Source organism: Melozone crissalis, unplaced genomic scaffold (assembly GCF_028551555.1).
Source record: "Melozone crissalis strain CALT ecotype California unplaced genomic scaffold, PUWL_Pcris_2 ptg000033l_1, whole genome shotgun sequence".
Lineage (NCBI taxonomy): Eukaryota > Metazoa > Chordata > Aves > Passeriformes > Passerellidae > Melozone > Melozone crissalis.
The window spans coordinates 15,735,109-15,756,984 of record NW_026535811.1 but is presented as its reverse complement, the minus strand read 5'-3'; the positions used below and the strand labels follow the sequence as shown (position 1 = coordinate 15,756,984).

The window sequence follows — 21,876 nt, the reverse complement described above, 5'->3', positions numbered from 1 at the left end:
TGGTGCTTGTAAAGCCAAAGTGACTCCTGAGCAATAAGGAATAGGTGTGGCCAAACCAGATTAGCAGGTCATGAGGCAGTTCCTTACTTCCAGCCTCCCTCTCCATCAAAGCCTCATCCAACAGCTGGAGTTTGTCTCCCATTTTTCCCCTTCACCCCGTGTAAATCCACCTCTATTCACCTGTCTGAGGTGCCTGGGCTGATCTAATCATCCCAAAATGCTGCCTTTTAGTAGGCACTTGCAGTTCTTATGTAATAGGACATAGGCAAATCTGCTCCTGCTGAAGGCCGTTCCTGAAGGGAGCCTAAAAGAAAGAAAGGAGACAAGAGCACATGGTGACAGGACAAGGGAGAATGGCTTCAAGCTGACAGAGACCAGGTTTAGTTTAGATATTAGAAAAAAACTCTTCCCTGTGTGGGTGGTGATGCCCTGGCACACATTGCCCAGAGCAGCTGTGGCTGCCCCATCCCTGGCAGTGTCCAAGGCCAGGCTGGATGGGGCTCTGAGCAGCCTGGGATAGTGGAAGGTGTCCCTGTCCATGGCAGGGAGAATGGAAATTGATGCTCTCTAAGATCCCTTCCAACCCAAACCATGATTCTGTGAAGACTCCTTGCCTCTGCAAGGGAGTGGGTGCCTGTCTCCACATGGTGCTGGTGTGGGTCCTGCAACATGAAATTGCTGGACCTGCAGTAGGGAAAAAGGAAAATGGTTTGTGAAAGAACCACAGAGAACTTTGGCCTTGTCTTTCAGATGGGCTTAAAAGTAATTTTTTTTTAGGATCCATTAAAAGTTTCCAAATCTTGTTGGCAAAGAAGTTCTCTGATAGAGCTGACCTTGAACCTCCCACCAGGGATAGAAACACTCCTGAACTTTGGAAAAGTTCGGATGCCATCTGAATGTTGAGGCTAGGGCCTGGTCCCATTGTTTTCTAATCCCAGTGATGCTGCTCATCTGTGTATCTGTTGCCAAAGAGATTCCTATTGTGAGTCTAGTTAAATTTTCTATTCCCTTCTCCCCCGTCACTGACCTCTCAGTTCATCCCATAACAATAGAAGTCAGTGTACAAGTGTGACAGTGCCCTGAGATCTGAATGTGCTTTTTATATCCCAGCAGCATGGTGTGCTTCCAGAGCTTTAAGCAGAGGGGAGAGGGAAAACAGGGGCATCGCTCAAAGCTCGGGGAGCGCCTGGAGCCAGCATCTTGCAGAGCAGCGGGGACGGGCAGTGCGGGCAGCGGGAGCCGGGCCCCGCCGCGTGCCCGGAGCCGAGCGCGGCCCGAGCGCTGCGGGCCCTGCCCGGGCCCATCCCGATGTGCCCAGCGCTGCCCCGGCTGAACCAGCTGTGCCCGGGCTGATCCCGCTCTGCCCAGCCCTGCCCGGGCCGATCCCGCTCTGCCCAGCTCCCCGCTCCCTGCCCGGGCCGATCCCGCTCTGCCCAGCCCTGCCCGGGCCGATCCCTGTGTGCCCAGCTCCCCGCTCCCTGCCCCCTGCCCGGGCCGATCCCTGTGTGCCCAGCTCCCCGCTCCCTGCCCCCTGCCCGGGCCGATCCCGCTGTGCCCAGCCCTGCCCGGGCCGATGCCGCTGTGCCCAGCTCCCCGCTCCCTGCCCGGGCCGATGCCGCTGTGCCCAGCTCCCCGCTCCCTGCCCGGGCCGATCCCGCTGTGCCCAGCGCTGCGCTGCCCTGCAGAGGCGGAGGCTCCCGCGGAACAGCCGCGGCCCTTCGGGAGGTCGCTGCTTTTTCGGGAGCCGCGGCTGGAAACGTGGCACTGCAGTGCGCTCCCACTTGCCGTGCTGCCCCCAGGACCGGCTATTTCTGTAGCTGAGCAATCATGGAATCAGAGCGGAGGGGCCCTAATGATCCCTGAAGAAGGGAGCTGATTAGTGGCTTGCTCCAGGAGAAGGGTAAACTGTTCCATCTCTGAGCACTCCCTGGATTTTAATGGAAATTTCATTAGCTGTATTATTACCTGTGCGAAAAGCAACAATACTCTGAGAATAATAGCTCCTGCTGCAATTAGGACAAGCCGTGGTCAGCAGTTGTGATGCATGAATCACGCTTTTGTTAGCTCTGCTGGCAAAGGAATTGATCTTTTGGATCCGTTTCTTGGTGAAAAATGGAGTCTCCAAAGATGCCTTTCTCAAATCTCCCTTTCTCCTCTGCACAGGCACGCTCTCACCGTTGTTTTCCGTGCTCCTCTGGATAGCAGTGGCGTTTTGCACAGCAATGCTGTTTTTCATCTCCAAGCCAGTTGGCATTCGACCCTTTTTGGTGTCTGTTATTCTCAGGTCTATATATACTATAGGGCTCGGTCCTACCTTGATACTCCTTGGTGCTGCTAATGTAAGTACTTCAAAAGCAACCAGAATTTCCCTTTCAGCAGAAGGAAAGATATTAAGGGTCTCCTATATAAAAAACTCATTTGATTAGAGCTGTGCAAAAACTTCTTTTTCTGGTTTATTGTTTAAGCCAAAAAAATAAATAATTTCCAGTCATCCTGAAACAGCAGTGTCAGCGAAGTGGGAAGCTAAGAAAAAAGTTGGTTTAGTTTTGTGCATATGCAAATATTTTAAAAACGAAAACAACATGAAATTTAAAGAAATATTGCTGCGTAAGGGCAATAAAATCTACAGTTTCTCATGTTAAAAGAATAATTTTCTCTATCAATACTCTCACCACTACTGACACAAATTTGTGAAATGTTTCTGAGACCTTAAATATATTTTCAGGAAGAAAAGAGTTTTCAAAATTAAAAATTCTCTCAGCCCTTTGCCAGATCTCTTAACTTAGCCATGAATAAGTCTGCATGCTTACTGAGCTTGGTAAGATACACAGTCGTGCTCACAAGTCATCTATTTAAATTTCTGCCTGACTGCTATAGCTCTAATTCACCCCAGCACTAAGTATTGGGCTGTTTGCCATCAGTTCTGTATGTGAGAATTTCACATGCTGAAAAATACCCAGACATACAGTCACAGGTAAAGGCAAGTAAGCAGCACTTGTCTATGTCAAATTTGGGAGCAAAGGAGTCGTGTTGAGTCCTCATTCCTTGTCCTGGACTGCCAGAGAGATGAGGTGAGACCCTTTCGTATTCACTGCCACTTGTGTGCAGGCAAAGCTCAGGAGCCATGGAGAATCTGATGCTGTTGTTTCAATGCTATACTTCCAAAATGTCCTCAGTTCTGAGGGGGGTTTTTTAGGGATTTTAAATTGAAGAACATGATCTGAAGGAAATAGATCTCACACACACACCCCCCCCCCCACACACACACACTTTCTGTTGTGTTACTATTGTTCTCTTGTAGTAGCATACCTAGCTGCTAGCACAGTGTCTCGGGTCCAAACTCAGAATTGCTGGGAGTTCACTCCCCAGCTGGATTTTAATGCCTTGTGACATTAACCCTGCCCCCCTATTCACTAATGTTATAGAAATAAATCACAGTGTGATGAGGCACAGTGCAGAGTTGGAGAGGTGATGTTCTTCCACTCACCCTCACGGGCTCATTCCCAGAGCGCTGTCAGAGAGGGATTTCCCTCACCTCACTCCAGCTATCTAAAGGTTGTGCATTTAGTCAAACCAACCTATCTAGACAGCAGCCCAAACAATAAATACCAGCATTTTTCTGAGGCATAAACCTAGCCTTTGTTCCCCCCACAGCTCTGTAACAAAATCGTGTTCCTGGTGAGCTTTGTTGGGAACCGTGGGACCTTCACCCGTGGCTACAGAGCAGTCATCATGGACATGGCTTTCCTCTACCACGTGGCTTATGTCCTGGTCTGCATGCTGGGCCTCTGTGTGCACGAGTTCTTCTACAGCTTCCTGGTAAGTACGTGCTGCTGTGGAGGGGAAAACTTTGCAAAAATAGAAAATACCGTTACCCTGCAGCTGTCTTCAATTTCTTCCTGACAATCAAGCCAAATCATGTGTATTTTTAGCATGCCGTTGTGTTGCTGCCCCTTAGGAGCTGCTGTTTTTATTAGAACCTGTTTCTGTTAGGACTTATTTTATCTGTTTTAGAGCTGAAAGTTTGTTCCTTTCTTCTCAGACAGTCATCACCCAGCCCACTCCTTTTTCTCAGCTTTCTCCATATTCTGTGTCCAACGTTCCTGTGCCTTCTGTCAGTCCTAACATTTTGGGGGCACTTGTTCAGGGGTGTGTGGATCATACCTGTACCAAAGGATCCCATTCCTCATCCCCAATACATTTTTAACAAATTACTTAGAAATGGGGATGGAATGCCTTTGGCGTAGCAAGAAGATTCATCACTTGAAATGTTTCTCACTTCATTTTCTTTTGTTGCCATTTTCCAGATGGGATGCCTTTTAATAATGTGGTACAGGTGCAGTGAAAATGAATCACACAAAATTATGCTAAACTCCACTAACTGCTCCCTTCATACTGAGCAGCAGTAAAAGGTGTTTCACTGCTCTTGTTTGCTAATCCTTTTGCTCTATAGTGGAACGTGTGAAACTTGTAGGGACACTAATTAAATTGTGGTCATTACCTTTCCTGTTGTATTTTTTCTCAACTTCCTGAATAGTGGTGAACTCCCAGCATTTCAAAGATGTGTTGAGCACACTAAAATTTTCAGGAGTTCAGTGCTAACTCAGGTAGAGTTCCTGTTGAAATCAGACTTTCCAGATTTTGACACTAAAGTCTGCTTCAAAGTTTGGGAAGATTTCTAAGGAGCCAAGATTGTGGCTGTAGGTGCAGGACCCTCTTGGAATGGATGTAACTCTCTACTTACAAAATGCACAAGTTATTTGCTGTTCTTTCAATGATCTCTGTTTTAAAATACTTTGCAAAGTGTCAAGCAGCTTAAGAAACATTTTACTGTACTGTACATGTACTTACTTTTTTTCAGTGACTGCTATTGACCAATGTCCATGATTCATGGACTTTATTCACATACTCAGGTTGCTTCCAGGTGTTCCCTTAGTAGTGCATGTAGTCTAAACTCTAATATTTGTTCATAACTGTCTCCCCTCTTTCTTTATTATTAATCCTTTCACAAGGCTGTCGATTTCAGATCTTATAAATTGTGGCTAATACCTTCTTCTGTGGAGCATTTTGATAAATCATAGTGTGTCTCTTTATATCTGGGATCTGAGTGTTTTGAAGTAGAAATGCATACATCATAGATAAGGTCCAAAGCACTATAGGACATCAAGAAAATTGTAGGAGGAAAAAAGAAGTTAAAGGTCCTTGTAAAGCTCCTGTCACATTTAATTGCTGGTTTAGGCTTTTGACATTTAAAGCTATTTAATATATAGTTTTCTTTACATTTAAATACCAGGAAACCATATAGTGCAGGGTAGAGAAGAACAGAAGTTTCTAGTCTTATCCAAACAGTGTCATGAATTTAATTTTGTCCTAAGAAGTGGCCCCAGTCCTTGAACATGTGACATTTACATGGTGCCATGAGCTCTAAGAAAGTTTACAAATATGTAATCACTTCCATGAGTGTATTTTTGAGTTGCAGCCTGTGCATGTTTGTCAGATGAGAGATAATATGAAAAATTATTTTGTAGATATATATCCATAGTATGAAGACACTGTTTAAATTTTAATCTAGCCTGGTTTTAAACATGGGGAAACAACAGATCTTGATGGTAGGTGTTGTCCATCTGAATCAGGCTCAAATATATTTTGTGGATTTTGCTATAATTAATTTTAAAATATAAAGTTCTGTGCTAGATTTCCTCCTCCATAAGCATGACCAGCTCTCACTGAGATCAATGTGCGTTTATGAAGCTGAGAATGTAGAACATGGCTCGATGCATGCTTCAATAGTTCAGATTGTTTTCCTATGCAGCATCTATATATTGCCTCATTTGTATTCATTTTTCCTCTACTCTCTGCCTTCCCCAGCTGTTTGATCTGGTGTACAGGGAGGAGACATTGCTAAATGTGATAAAAAGTGTTACCAGGAATGGCCGTTCAATTATCCTCACTGCAGTGCTTGCTCTCATCCTGGTTTATCTCTTCTCCATCATTGGCTTCCTCTTCCTGAAAGATGACTTTATCATGGAGGTTGACAGGTTGAAAATCAGGACCCCTCCTGCAGGTATTGTTTTTTATATTAAAATTTGCTTCTGATGTATCCCTTTTTCTGTCTGCCTAACCGAACTTTTCATCTAAGGACATCAAATTTCTTTATTTGTGCCTGCATGAGAGCAGAACTGATTCCATATACCTTAGAACTAATTAAATCTCTGTGTAAAATTTAATGTGTATAGGGTTCTTTTAGTCTGGGCTTATTTGTTGAAATGTTAAAATCTAGCATATTTGATTTATTATGTTTACTTCACAAACTCATGATAACATTAAAAAAAAAATCTGTATTTCCTAAATATCTTCCTAAGTGAAAAGCAGCTCCAAGTGGATTGTATTGGTTCTCATCCCACTTAAAAGCAGCTCATAGTAATTTCTGTGTACTGTATGAGGCATGTGATCTTAACATGTTCATTAGCTGTATTAATTTCATTGATTTTTAAACTTCATCCAGCAGAAATTTTTTACAGAATTCACATTTCCACTGATAGGAGCATCTTTTAAATTCAGTGTGTTTTTCATGATCATCATCGTTAGTGTATAACCCTGGCTTCAGTAAAGTCATTGGGAGGTTTGGAACCAGTTTTAAAAAGGCCACGATTTCAGCTTTCTGGAATGAGAGAGTTTAGCAAAGTGAACAGAGAGTTACAAACTTGCTTTGCTAGAAAAGAGCCAGGTCTGGTCAGTTGAGGGCTTTGTGTGTGCTGCCAGCCAGCCTGCTGGGACATGGGCAGGGGAGGAACGACTGGCTGCAGAGAAATGCTTGAGAATAGCTGCTGATTAAATTCCTCGAGGCATGATTCTCCCAAATGCTCAGCTCTTCAGACCTGCACACAAGCACAGAACTGGTGGAACCCAGCTGGGCCTGTGTGCACTCAGTGTTTGCCAGTCTTTCCCTGAAGTTGTTTTTCCAGGATTTAAAGCTCACAAACAAGGCAAAGGTCATTCAAGACTCATGGGCCTGGCATACTTCTGCAGCTGGTTCAAAACCATATAAAAAAAAAAGAAACCTGACAGATTTCTTTAACATACTATGGGATTTTTTGGGGTTTTTTTATTTTTTCTGCCACTGATCATCCATTAGGGGCTAAATTGGCTTATATTTGACTTACCTTTCATTTTTGGGACAGAACTTAGGGTGCGAAGTTTCACTTTGAAAGGTAGTTGTGACCATTTTAATAAAAGAGGCTACACAGAGCTCTGGTCTGATCCAGGGCAGCAGCTCCTGTGTGTTTGTGTTGCTTCTGTTGAGTTCTTGGCAGATTTTTGTGGTGTGGGTATGTTCTTGCTGGCTTCATACATTGCCATTTCTGATCAAAAACTCATCAAGAAAATATGCTGACTGCATGTTGATGGAACATTATGCTTCCCAGGACAAGTGCTTTAAATTTTTTCTTTATAAAGTAGCAGAAAGAGTAAGTCAGAGTGCATGTTTTCTGCATTACACATACTGTCTTAGGCTGTTATTTTGTTGTATAGTTTTGCCTTCATTTTTTTCTCCTTAAACCTTTTTGTATCTCTAATTTGAAATGCAGAAAATTGTTGAAGGTGCACAAGAGAAAATTGGTTTGATAAAATCAAGCTGATGTACACATTTACCACTTTGGGAATGTTAAATTAGTGTTTTACACAAACCCATACATATTTACAAATGAGTACCAAACTGTGTTATAATCCTTGAAAACCCTTAAATATTCTACATTCAGGATAACTGAATGTCAGCTCGATGTCCTTCTTGTCAGCTTTTGTGAATAATTTATCTAATGGTTTTTAAAACTGACATTATTTTCATATCTGACAGTTGTTTCTTGCTTTGAATATATTTTGTGCTCACCAGAAGCAGCCGCATTTGATGTAGATTCATTAATTTCAGGAGATGAAATGGGAATAGCTGTGATATACAGTAAATATAAAACTGTGTTTTTGTTCATTGTGATTGCTTTGAGCTGTTGAGGCAGAATCTTTCAAGGAGGGAGGAACTGCTGGTGTAATTTGTTCTGTTTTTCCTTCTTAACTCTCCAGCTCCTAGGAAATAATGATTTAAAACTTAACATCAATGTAGTGCCTGTCTTTTTGTCAACATCCCACTTTTTTCCACAGGTATTGGTGAAGTTCCCACTACAACCCTGACATCAATGATGGGAGCCTGTGCAAAGGAGAACTGTTCCACGAGCATCCCAGCTCTTAACCCAGGTCAGTACAGAACTTCCCTCAGACCAATGATCACTTAGAGCTGAGGGATCCCTGGAAATGTTCAAGGCCAGGTTGGACTGGGCTTGGAGCAGCCTGGGATAGTGGAAGATGCCCCTACCCATGGCAGAGGGTTGGAATGAGATGATCTTTGAGGTCCCTTCCAACCCAGACCTGTGGTTCTGGGATTCTCTGATCTGTGTGTTGCTGTTGCAGGGACTTCTGCTGATGTGAGAAGTGACAGTGACTCTTGTGAGTCAGAAGTGCTCAACTTCTGCAAGGCTGGGAGCTTAGTTGGCAGCTTTGCTGTTAATGGGAGTGCTTCCCACACCTGATTTCCAAATGCACTGACATTAATTTTGTTATTAAAAGAACTTGCTGAATCATTATGCTTGAATGTGCAGGTTGCTTCTTGCCAAGTGACTTAGCAGAGAGAAGCAGCTCCCTGCTTGTCTGCAGCATCCTCACCTGCACACACTGAGCACTGGTAGGTCCAGTTAGGGCCACAGAAATTCATTTTCATGGCATAGCATATCTGTCAGCAAGCTTCTGTGTATTTTTTCTATATGCATCTCGGCCAAGGGTGTAATGTAGCCAGAAGACCTGAGAACCCTGCTCCAGGCCCACATGTCTGTCTGTCTGTCTGTCCCCCTCTTTGCATGGGGCACAGCCTAGTTGAGTGGCTGGTGTTTCAGTGCAGGTCTTTGGTTTGATATGTTGCGGCCTTTGCAGTGGAGGTGTGTGCACAGTGGATGGTCTGCAGGCTCCAAGTATTTACTGCCACAGTTGCCTGTGGCTGCTGGGGGCTGAAAGTGAGGACACAAACTGTCCCTTACTGTGTGCCAGTATAATGTTGTTTCATAAGCTTTATTCTTCCACTAATTTTTGAGGTTTTAGGATCAAAGCCTTCAGGGAGAGGGCTATAAAAGCAGGCTTTTTCTCCCCAGCTGGTGTGTAAACAGGCCTCATAAACAACATGGGAAGCTGTCTGGCTAGATAGAGAAAACAGTCTAAGAGCTATTGGCAAAGCTGCTGCATTCAAAGAGTAATCAATCAGTCAAAAAGATGCAGTATGGCTTTTGCCAAGCTCTTTAAATGATAGAAATCTCACATTTCTCATTGTTTGGGTACTGCTCCTTTAAAATCAAACCATAATGAAAGAGGGCTGACAAAACATCTAAGTGCACTCTTACTTAATCTTGAAGAGATTTTATTTATCCCGTTCCATTAAATCCCACCAACATTCAGCTAGAGCAGTTTTGCTCACCGTAGCCACCTGGTCAAAAGAATTGTTCTACTTTCTGTCTTTTCCTGAGACAAATTTCTCCTCTGGCAAAAGTGTGAGTGTGGTGGAATGCAAAGGCATGAGATCACCATCCCTGGAAGTGTTTAAAAGCTGTGGGGATGGGGAACTTGGGAAGTGGTTTAGTGGAGGACATGGCACGGTTGGGTGAGTGGTTGCACTCGGTCTCAGAGGTCTCTTCCAGCTTTAATGTTGCTTTGATTCTGTGAGATTTGGGGAGTTTCACATTGCAGCACCAGAGAAGCCCACAGCTGTGTGTGGGAGAGAGAAAATGTTCTCAGTGGCATCTCAGTCCCCAGTGAGACAGGAATTACATTGCTTTTCAGATCAGATCACTGCTGATCTTTTCTTCTGATGGCGCTCTGCTTCTTCCTTGGGTTTCACTGGTGGAGCCTTGCCCAGGCATTGCTCTTACTGCTGAGGGAGCTGCCTGGGAGGCAGTGTGCTGTGCTCCTCTCTCTGCAGCCTGCTGCTCACTCTGCTCTGGGCTGTCAGCATGAAAATGCTTCATTTCATCTGCCTTGGAGTGTCCCTCTCTCCCCTCCAAAGACATTTCCATAGCACTTCAGTCTGTGCCTGGTGAAGTCCCTGATCACTTATAGGAGCTTCACATCCTACAGTACATACCTCCTCATCCTCTGTAGCCCATAAAGACCTGTGCAGGAAAGGTGCACAGATACCTGTTTGTAAAATGGGACATTTCCAAAGAGCCATGCCACTGCCAGGCCTGGTCCTGCTCTGTGCAAGTCCTGCTGGATCCACGTGGGCACAGGTGTGTCTCACCTGATGTGCTCGTGTGGCCCAGGGAGCTGTGGGCCATCAGATGAGGATTTTTGAAGTAAATCTCCCTATTATCCCTGCCCCATGATTAACATTTTGGGGCAGTCTTAGTCCTTAACCTGTTTTGCCTGTGAATTAAATTTAATCAGAAGACAGCCTGCCTAATGCTGTCCAGACCCTCACAAGCCACTTTCCAGGGTGGAACTGCTTGCAAATAACCCCCCCTGAACCTGAATTAACATTAATATTGGGTCCTTAACAACAGTGCACTCTACAGATCCACTCCTTTCTTTCAAGTCTGGGCATTGCTGGTGCCTAGAGGGGCTGAGCCTGCACTGTGAATGCTGTAGAGCATTGAGAACAGACAGCTGAGGCAGAGCATGTGCCTGTAGGGGTGCCTGGCTCCCAGCTTGAAGGCAGCTCCACATCTGGGAGTGGAATAGAACAGCAAAAATGATGTCTGTACACTCCCCACAGCCTACATTGCTGCACTAGAGGTTTCTGCCAACTCTGGGCTGTCTGGTTCTCTGGCAAAGATCTTGCAACCTGAGCTAGTTTTTCTGGCTGGGATGCTGATGGTCTGTGTTGCAAGATGTGCAAGGTGATGTATCTTTTTCTCTGAAGCCTGGCTTGCTCTGAATTAGCATCTCAGTGGACAGGGAGAGTTGGGTGTTAGGGCTGCTGGTAGATAATTCCCTCTTCAATTCTCAGCCCTGGATTATCCTCTCTGTTCACCAGAATCTGATCATCTGCTGCTTCCAGCACCTAAGTCTGGTCTTGTGAACAGAGAAAATATTGTAGTTGCCTAAAACAAATAGAAGCTGTGGCTTTTTTGAAGGCTTTTTATTTATTTTGTGGAAGGTCACCTTCTCAAGCAAAAAAAAAAAATGGAGTATTGTTTGAAAAGAGGGAATAATAGCAGGATACAACAGCAAAGATTAGTTGGTATGAATAACATCACTGTGCTAGTAAAAAAAAATCTAGGTATGACAGGATAAAAAAGGTTTTTTGTTTCAATCCTTTCAGTTTCAATATTTAAGCAGTTATTTTTAAATCCAGGATTATTTGTGGGAGTAGTGTCTGTAATGACCATATAGTTTAACAGGGAAGTCTGTGCTGATGTCTGCTTTTGCTTTTCTTTTTGCTCAAAGCTCCTTCAGTAGGGAGTTGTTTCTCATTTAATTTGCCTGTGGAGCAGAAGGAGTGGTGGCAAAAGCAGCAGACACCAGCGCTGTCCTGCCCATCCCAGCCAGGATACACACACCACAGTCTGGGAGCCCAAATCCAAAATTAAATTTAAATCCAAATTACTTGTCTGCAATGTGAGTGCTTGCAGTCAATTCAATTTATCAGAGTCTATCTCAGTGGCCCAGATGTGGTGGTTTGGGGCTGTTAAATATGTGTATCAGTCAGCTCTCCCAGCAGGGTGCTGTTATTTATTAAACTCTGTTCCAATGAGTGCACGGAGCACAGCGAGTGTGAATCGCTGCCTCCCCCCAAGCGAGGGTGTCCCTGAGGGGGAAGGAGGGCAGGAGGGATGGCAGTCACAGCCCTGAGCCTTCAGCCAAGCCAGCAGCACACAGGGAACAGCTCAAGCAGGGCTCTTCAAAGGGAGCCTGTGGAAGCAGTGAGTATGTGGTGGGAGGGACTCTGGCCGAGGTGAACCAAGTCCCCCTGGGGTTTGGTGTTCCAGCCCAGCTCCTCTGCACGTTCAAATATCTCCTGTACAATAGTACCCTCTGTGGCTCGGCCAAAACCACACAGCAGCTCTGCAGCACAGATAAGAGCAGAATCCAAGTTTTCAGGCTGAGGCCAGGGAGAGCCTTTCATTTAATGTCTGTCAGACCTGTGCTTGGGCACGTGTGCTGGTGGAAAGATCACGGACAGACGGACTCGAACAAAAGCCAGCCCCTCCTTCATGGTTTGAAATGCTAACATGACTTGGCTTCTACATGAGTAGGTAGAGGAATGATTTCACAGGAAGACAATCCTTTTACAAATGTGCTTCTAATTCTCTTTTTATATTGCTTCTTGTCTATGCCGCATTTTAGGGGGCCCACTGGAAAGGCAGTGGGAGGACTGCAAGGAGAGGGGGTGCTCCCATGAGCAGAGATGGTGGCTCTGGGTCATTAACAGCTCTGGTGGGAGCCCTGCTTGTGATTTTCTCCATCTCTCTTCAGGCTAAGTGTGCCTGATGTGCCTAAGTATGTCACCAGCAGGGATGTGCACATGGGTGGGGATGATCAATGAGGTTCTGCATGAGAAATACGAGAGGCAGATGTGTCTTGCAGTTGCTTTCTGAAACAGAATTGTGGCTTTGCTTGATGAGTGATTGTTTGATGCCATGGTTCCTGTTTGCAGGTGAAGAAGAGGAGGATGGAATAGAAAGGACCTGTGACACCCTGCTCATGTGCATTGTGACTGTGTTGAACCAAGGCCTGCGCAATGGTGGTGGCGTGGGAGACGTGCTCAGAAAGCCTTCCAAAGATGTGAGTGTTTTGGCTCAGGAAATGCATTACTCCCTGTGCACCTCATGAATGCCAAAGTCAATTTTTGGAGGTTATAGACAGTGTTTGTATCTAGTCTGATCTCATGTCACACAGTTGACTAATCCATGTGATTTTTAGATCCCAGATGGGATATTTAATGGGAAGAGCTAGGCTTAGTGTGATGATGATACTTGAAGAAAGGATTTCTAGGTAGTTGTTTACCACTTCTGGAAAAATGTAGAATATTATAACCTTCAAAGAGCTGCTAAGAAGTCAGCCCTGTGTGGCACATCTGGAATGCTGTGTCCAGTCCTGGGCTCCTCAGCACAGCAGGGACAGGGAGCTCCTGGACTGGGGCCAGTGGAGGCTGCAGAGATGATTCAGGGCCTGGAGCATCTGTGGCAGGGAAAGGCTGAGGGAGCTGGGGCTGTCCAGCCTGGAGAGGAGCCCCAGCTGAGAGGGGCCCTCAGCCCTGGGTGTCCCTGTGTGCAGGGAGGGCTCCGAGCAGGGCCCAGGCTCTGCTCCAGGGCCCAGCAATGGCACCAGAGGAACGGGCAGGGACTGAGCCCAGGAGGTTCCACCAGGACATTTTAGTTTATATTCAGCATGGCACCTGCCCTGGAATAGGTCCTGATGTTTACTTGTACTGAACCAGCATGAAGATCAAACCAGAATTTAATCTGTTGTGGCATATTTTCTCCTCCAGAAGTTTCCTCAAAAATGTGGTTCATTTAAGGACTTCCCTTAATATTTGGGTGGTTTCATGCATTTTTATTTAGGTTCCAAAAGAACATTACAAATAAAGGCAATCTAGCAGCACTTTGCTTGATGAGCCACACCATACATGTTATAAATAAATTCAGGATAAAGGATCTCAGCAGGGCTTGCAAGAGTCCAGAGACAGCTCAGATCTGCATGGAAGAGCTCCCTGTGCTGGTTTTAGCAGTCTATATCCTGTCTCACAGACTGGGAGGTTCTGCAGGAGCCAAAATTTATTCCCAGTGGAATCTGTAAGCACTTACAGACTTTGAAAGTGACCCTTTGAAATTGACCCTTGCCACTTAGCAGCTCTTTAATGCTAATTATATTGACGCACTCCACAAAGGGTAGTGCTATTGCTGCTATCATTCCCATGAATGTGTGGGAATTGGAGCAATTGGGTGACTTCAGGTTTCTATCATGGTGAAGAAAAGGACTTGGGTAGTCCCTCCCTAGTCCTGTGAGTAAGGCTAGCAGAATTTGGCATATGAAAAGAAAGAACTGTAACTTTGCTTGAGCTAATGTGAAAATGTTGTTTAATATTTTAGATTTGTGCTATTTTTGTACCTTATTGCAACCTTGCTATTGCAGGAGCCCTTGTTTGCTGCACGAGTTGTTTATGATCTTCTGTTTTACTTCATTGTCATCATTATTGTTCTCAACCTGATCTTTGGAGTCATCATTGATACATTTGCTGATCTCAGGAGTGAAAAGCAGAAAAAGGAGGAGATACTAAAGACCACCTGTTTTATCTGTGGTAGGTGTTACTGATCTCTTGAGATATTTGAGGGTGAAAGGAGTGAAAATGAACTATTCCTCAATAAATAAACTTGGACCCCAGGCGTGGTTGTCTTTTACAAGGAAAGTGTAAAAATTCCAGAGGCTGATTCCAAATTTATTCCCTCTCAGTAGGAGACAGATTTGGTTTGTGAATCAAAAGCCAGCTTTGCTGAGAGGTGGCTTCACAGTCTCCACCCAGACTCCGTGGCAGAAGAGCTGTGTCTCACGCTTGCAGCATCACCACTAATGGAGATGGGGCAGCTGCTGACTGTGTTTCTCAGGGCTTGCTGCAGATGAAAGTGCAGCTTCTGTTTCACAGCACAGGGCACTCCAGAGAGGGAGCATCAGCAAGAGCTGCCCATTTCAGAAGGTGATATGAAGCAGGGAACCAAAGAGTTTGGTGGAAATCATCCCCACACTTATTTTGAAGTGCACTCACAAAGAGGGACATACCTTCACTCCCTGGGGGACTTCACAGACACCTGCTTTTTTGTAGGCTGGGTGCTGTTTCCATGGTGGTTGTACTGACAGGGATGAATGCTGTGCAGACCACTACTTGTCTTTAGTGTCTGTGGACAGGAAATCCAGGGAGACGAACATTGGTGATTCCTCTCCTTCCTCACTTCTGGTATTCTTCAGAGATCTGAACCATTACAGGGAAAAATAAAAAATAACTCCTATGACTACAGCTCTGTAAAGACTGTGTGACAACAGAGCTGCAGGGACTCACCCTCTCTGCCAGGTTTTAAGCCCACAAACAATCCCACTGAAGCTTAAGTGGGATTCTTTATATGTTTGATGCTAAAAGTGTGCATAAATCTTTGGGAGATCAGGGCCTGGACTGCACACTATGTGCTTCCCAGTGTACATCTAGAAAGAGCCAGAGCCAACACTTGTAAAACACTTCATGGCCCTCAGCATAGAAGGCTCTGTTAAACTGTAACATATTTATTATATTGTTATTGTTATTAAGAGGAAATACCACAAAAGAGAATAAATGCTGCGTTGAAAGACTTCTGTCAGGAATGCCTTCTGGCCTGGTATTTCTTGCCTGGCAGTTATGGCTTTTAAATTAAGATCTTTCAAATTTATGATCCTTTAAATTAAGTTAGGTTCCCTTCTCTAACATATTTAACAGATTTGCGTATTTTTATGTTCAAGTTTATTTTTTGGCTTTATGTTCTTCTCTTTTTGCAGGACTGGAGAGAGACAAATTTGATAACAAGACCGTTTCGTTTGAGGAGCATATAAAGGCAGAACACAACATGTGGCATTATTTGTACTTTATAGTTCTTGTCAAAGTTAAAGATCCAACTGAATACACTGGCCCGGAGAGCTACGTGGCACAGATGATTGTGGTGAGTCAATTTGGGCAAGTGCTTTATGCAACTGAGAGATGCTCCTTGCAGCTAGGGCAGAGAATATCTTTCGTTTCCTCTCTCTCTGAACAATAGGAGGTATCGATCTGTATTTTTAAAGATCTTTTCACATGTCTTAGTCTGCAACAAAACCCGGCCTTAAACATAATGAAAAAGATGAAGGTGCAGGCCTCAGTCCCCAGTTTGGCGTCGGTGCTCTCATGCTCTGTGGGTTCTGCTGCCTCATTAGGCAGAGCTGAGGCAGGAGAGCATGCATCATAACATCTGCTGCTGCTCCAGCTTTGTCCAGTGTCTCTGGGCTGCTGTCCAGAAAAATAACATTTCCTGCTGCACACTGAAACGCGGGGTCAGTGCTCAGGGCTGGTGCTTTTCTCCTATGGCTGCTCTGAACATGCTAGTGAAACAACCAAACAGAGCAGCCACAGGGATTTGAAGAGCCACAGAAACTGCCTTGTGAAGCAGGGAGAGTACTTGGATTCAGAGAGGGAAATGTGATGATGCTGGGCCAGAGAGGTGTTCAATTACAGTTTGTTTCCAGCCCGCTGCTGAAGAGGGTTCATTCTGCTCAGTGATAGGAGTGGATTATCAAGCCTGGCTTGGGGCTTAATTTTTGAGGAATTCTGCCTGCCTGCTGGGCTATTCTGATGCAGCATTTTCTTCCTGTGGACTTGCTGGCAGGTATTGCAGTGCTCAGGGCCTGTGCCAGGCTCTGTGGTTGCAGAGCTGGCATATGTCTGAATCCCGGAGGAGGCTGTAACCAACGCGCATCAGGCTTCGCTGTTTCTGCACTTCTGCAGCCACATTTCTTATCAAGACTATCTCCCTGCTATCCCTCATCAAGCCTTTGGCTGGACATAGTACCCAGCCTCATTACTGAGGTGCTGGGTGGCCTTTTACTCCCCAGTTTAGCCAAGGGGAAGATTCTTCTCCTTTCACTTCAGCTGTCAGGTCAGGCGCCAGGTTTCAATCGATCCCAGCTCCTTTCTGCCTTGACAGTGCAGAAAGCTGGGTTATTTATTCTGCCTTCAGATGGGTGTCCAGGATAGCTGGGCTGACTCACCTTTCTCACTCTATTGAGAGCCCAAATGGTTAGTTTAGACAAGGTGCCTAATTGGGAGCAGGCTAAAATTAGAGCTGACTGCCATGCTCTGGGCAGGCTTATGCAGAGCTTACCTGGAAGAACTCACATTAGTGGAAATGGTGGTGTTTAGACAGGAGTGTATGCTTGATTGCTGCAGTTAAATTGAGCTTTTGTAAGTGCTATTGCCACTAGAAGGGAAGGTGCTGTGGCAGGTGAGGGAAATCAGTGCTCAGGTGCAGAGGAACAGCCTATTTCCTTCAATTTTGAACCATCAGTCTCATTGCCCAGCTCAGAGTGTTTATGCTGTAGGCAGTGATGGATCTGCACTTCTGCAGTTTGGTGGGTGAGGTAGAAAACCTAAAACAAATCCCTGTAGACTCCGTTGCATTAGAAAAATTATTCATAGTGGCAAGTTGTCCTGTTACCCGTGGTAATATTTTAGCTTATGTCAGAAATACATTTTAATTTCTGGAACCAGACTCTGGGGCCTGTCTCATTTGTTCATTCCTCCTCTTCCTCTCCCTGCAATATTTGTAGGGTTTTAAAAGTTTGTGGTATGTATGTTAAGTATTAATGTTTAATTCCAAGAGATGCATTAATATTCATAATAAGTATATTCATCCTGTGGCAGCAGTGGTTTGACTTTTCTGATGTGTAATTCACTAATGTATTTTATTTCTGCATTAATGGCTGGAACTCCTTTTTGAATATCTAAAACAGAAAAGCACCAAAAACTCACGTGACCCCAAGCACTGCACTGATTTCTCAAAGCCCCTGTTCCTCCAAGGCAGAAGGCTGGTAGTTTAAGTGGTTAGCAGTAATCCAGATTTTGGGATTATTAAACTCTCTTTTTCCAGTTAAAGTTTATTTTGAATTCTGGAGAGGTACCCATGGATCAAGAAATGTAAAGCTTACGTGGGATGAAAGTATAAAGGGCAGAGTGGGAGAAAAAAGAGAAATAAATGGTTGTACAAACTACAAGTGTCTGGTATGGGATTAGTAGTTGTGTCTTTGTGTAGTTTAAAGTCCTAGTATGAAATCCAGGGAAGATGTGCTGCATAGCAAAAGCAATTGGAACTTCTTAAGTGAACAAAAAAAGGACACTTTCTCTTGAAGCCAGAGAATTTACTGTGTGTCACATGCATTAAGGAATACTAAGAAATTAAAGAAAATAATCTGACTGCAGGAATGGAGTATGATATTTGACTGGAGGAAAAAATTTAGAGATACAGCTTTGCTTAGGACCAAAAGAAGAGTCACAAGGAAAACTCTCAGAGGCAGTTTTGCAGCTGTCAGACATATGAGCTGCTGTAGCAAATGTGTTTGGAGTGTCCCTAACACAGCCTGATAATAATGAATTACACCACAGGCACGTGAGATGTGCTGCATTCCATGCACTAATTAAGCCTGAGCATGGCCTTTGTCATGAGGACAGATAAGCTGATTCAGACTCTGTGACAGCCTGAAAGCTGTGTGACCATCCTTGTGATGCTGGGAGAGGTGACCAAGTCCCAGGTGGGACAGCACGTCCTGGTTAGGATCTGGCAGAATAGAGACTTGAAATTAACTTTTCACAAGGGACTTGCCAGTGGAATTGGCTCATTGCTGAAAAAGGCTTGTTGGGTTTGTATGGGATTGCAGGACATATTTATAAAAATGAGTGGTTGGGATAGCAGGGCAGTCTCAGGATCTCTTTGAAAAGGACAAGGTGGAATGAGATTTTTATATTTCATACTATACAGAATATGGCTGAAAAAACTCTGTGACTCATACTCCTGGAAGAACTCTCTTCATTGTAATTGTTTTTGTTATGATCAGGAATACCTTCTGTGGCTGCTTCTGTAGCTTTAATGGATTCCTTGGAATTTAATGGAATTCTGTGTTTTCACAGCCAAATCACTTAAGGAGAACTCATACCCAAATCCAGTCTTCAAGTCCTTCAATACACATAGGTCAGAATTTTGGAATATGCTGCAGTAACTTTAATTGAAAGTAGAGTTTTGCTCCAAATATCATCCTCACTGTCCCTACAACTGCAATAAGGAGCCAGTTATTATTTCCATTTGCTGACCCCTGTCTTACAAAGTATTGCAAAAAGTAACATTGGAATAATGATCAGTATTAACTAAACACCAGGGAAAGCAACTACAATTTCTGATAGTCCTTTTCTCTATTGCCCACCCTCATCAGAGCCCAAAAATATGACTGTCTACTTTGTATTATTGGTCCAGCAAACAGTGCAGCATCTGGTTGGAAGGTTTGCTGATAGCACAACAGATAAAACAGATAAAAAACCAGGAAGTCTGTTCCTTGTTTTGGAATGTTATTTGAAAGGCTGGATGCCAGAATGATGGCAATTATTTACACATCATTGATCACCTCTCCAGTTTTTCAGTCAAGAAGGGGAATGAAACATGTGGGTGATGCTGTACACACCCCTCCCTCAAATGCAAGATTCTTGCAGACTTCTAAGTTCACTCGTATTTCTGTTCCAGGGGGGGTTTGCTCCAAGGTATTCCCATTATCTGTCATGTCTCTGGCCTCAGATGACCTTGGGGTAGAGCACTTCTTTTGCTTTCTTGCTCTGGAGTGTGGACATTGTCTCTGAAAACTCCTGGTATTCTCTGTGATTTTGATTTTCCCAGAAGCTCTGTGTTTGCTTCAGTGCTTAGCATACTGCTCTGAGCAGTGATTGAAGTAGTCAGGACCTATGCAGCCTTCATAAAGTAAGGTATTAATTTTTCTGGGATTTTTCTTTTTAGAAAAAAGCATCAAGCATAAAATGTATTCTAAAGCAAAACACAGTTTATACACTTCAAGCTTCATGGAGATGTTGGTGGGAATAAAGCACTTCAGCTCTTCCAGTGCTGCCCTTTCTTCTTGCACACTATCTTTTATCAGGTTTTGGGTGAAATATTAATGAATATTAAAGCAGGGCAGTAGGTTTTATTATCTGTTGGCTCTCCAGGCCTCTTTTATGAAGTCAGACAGGTATTATACAATATCTGAAGAGACAGAAACTTTGAAAAGCTGGCTGGATGCCTTGTGTTTGCACTGAGAACCTGCATGAATGATTCCCCTATTGAATTTTCATTCCTGTAGAAAAACCCTGTTTATCTGACCCATTTGACCAGAAACACCATCCCTAGCAAAGCCAGAGATGCGCATAACTTGTATTACATTGATACAGCAATCTTTGAATGTTCCTTGTGTCCATTTGTCAGAGGAGACAGTTTAATGTGATAACTGGAACAATGAAGGTTAATGTCCAAACTTTTATACTTCTCTTTTCAAAGGTGTAATTTGTACACACATATTTCACCCAAGCCTTGGTAGCTGTAAATAGATATATGGAGGTTAAAAAAAAAAGGACATTATTAGTTACTGAATTTTTTGCAGCTCAACAGAGATATGAATTAGCCTATGATTTGTACCTCCATTCATTTGCAAAAGTAAAAAGGCTATTGGCTTAGCAATTAAATTAGTTATTTTTCCCTTTGAAAGAATGAAAGACTTCAGCAAATGAAGCCCTGGAACTTTCATTCTCACGTGCTCTGTCCACAGTTCTTAGCAAGTTTCGTAATGGCTTTTATCAGCATTAGTGCTACCTGTCATAACTACATAATTACAGCACCTAATTATATTATTACTTATTTACCCTAGTTATGTAATTGGATGTAATTGTGCAATTATGTAACTCCTCAGTCAGCTGAAAAATGCTCTAAAACCAGCCTATGCTCCTAAGAGTAAAGGATACTGCGGTGAATTGGACATCTCTCTAAAGCAAGGCAATCTTTGCTGGGAAATTACAGGTTCTTTTCTCCATTATGGTCATTGGGACCATGAACCTTTTATTCCCATCACTGTGGCAGGGAGGAAGCAGTACAGACAGGTTGAGCAACACCAGCCTGAAATTCTGAACAATTGTCTTCTGATTCAGTTCTTTTAAAAGCACTTATGGCACACAGCAATGACCTGGCATTGGCCGTGTGACAAAATATTTTAACTGTTTTATTTTAAATATTTTGAAGGAGTCAGCTTTTTTCCATTATTATTTTTCTTTTAAATTGTTGAATAAAAGAAGTATTTAGGCATGTCACGAGGAAAAATGCATTCCCCTTTTGAAACATTCTGATTGTTTTGTTTGCTGCTTTTAAATACTGAAGTTTTGAAAATTCAGCTGAATGTAGCGCTTCTTTGAGCTGGTGTTGTTGTTTCTGTTCTTCCTATCTCCAGCCTCATGGTTTTGCCTTCTTTCTCTATTAGATACCCAGAAGTGGGTGTTAGATTGAAAAGCAGTGCTGGGAATAATGCCAAATGAGCCATTGAGAAGCCTCACAATAGTTGTCACTCTGCCCATGCTGTGTGCTGGGCAGCGCCAGCCCTTTTCCCTGGGCACCCTCCTCTCTTTGTGCTCTGCCTTTGCCGTGTTCCCGCCTCGGGAGGGGAGGTGTGATGTGAGCCATGGCAGCTCCTGCCTGAGCTGCTCCATGAGGCTGTGACCCCCGGTACAGGAGCAGGGAGAGGGGACAGGCTCCCTCCTGGAGGCAGCGCTGCTGGCGTGCAGCCCCTGGCACACCTTGCAAAGGGGATTTTTTCATCTTAGCCAACGCCAGCAGACGTAGCTGAGTGTCAAAACAGCCAAGGTGTGAGCCAAGGGCACCTACAGAGCCCAACAGCTGTGGGTCAGGAGGCTGCCTGCCCGGCCCCTCACACCTTGAGGGAGGTTGCTCCAGGGTTACTCAGTGAGCAAAAGGCATTTCACCGATGCCAGGCCCTGGTGTGCTCCCCTGGTGTCTGACAGAGTCAGTGGCCATCCCCCAGCAGGCCACGTGGAGCTTCTAGGGGAGGCAGCTCCAAGGGAAATTCAGGCAGGAGAGGTGGAGACAGTGAAAAAGCGCTGTACAGAAAGGGGAAGGCATGCTGACAGCATGGGGGTTTGTGGAACAAGCTGTTCTTTACTGCTGTCGATTTTTGTCAAAGAATGTAATAAAATTATATGTACTAAGAGGGCTGTTGACCTCTGCTCTTAAAATAAAGCTTCTTTGCAGAAGGAAAAAAAAA

The 21,876-nt window shown here is 44.3% G+C and overlaps 1 protein-coding gene across 1 annotated transcript in view; it reads left to right on the top strand.

Moving 5' to 3' along the window:
* Positions 1-21,876, top strand: part of ITPR2 (inositol 1,4,5-trisphosphate receptor type 2) — a 243,878-nt gene that overhangs the window by 203,536 nt on the left and 18,466 nt on the right. The window contains exons 49-55 of the mRNA XM_054281843.1: positions 2,164-2,339; positions 3,655-3,819; positions 5,869-6,064; positions 8,152-8,244; positions 12,686-12,813; positions 14,164-14,329; positions 15,550-15,710. Coding sequence (XP_054137818.1) covers positions 2,164-2,339; positions 3,655-3,819; positions 5,869-6,064; positions 8,152-8,244; positions 12,686-12,813; positions 14,164-14,329; positions 15,550-15,710 — 1,085 coding nt within the window. The remainder of the gene's footprint in view (positions 1-2,163; positions 2,340-3,654; positions 3,820-5,868; positions 6,065-8,151; positions 8,245-12,685; positions 12,814-14,163; positions 14,330-15,549; positions 15,711-21,876) is intronic.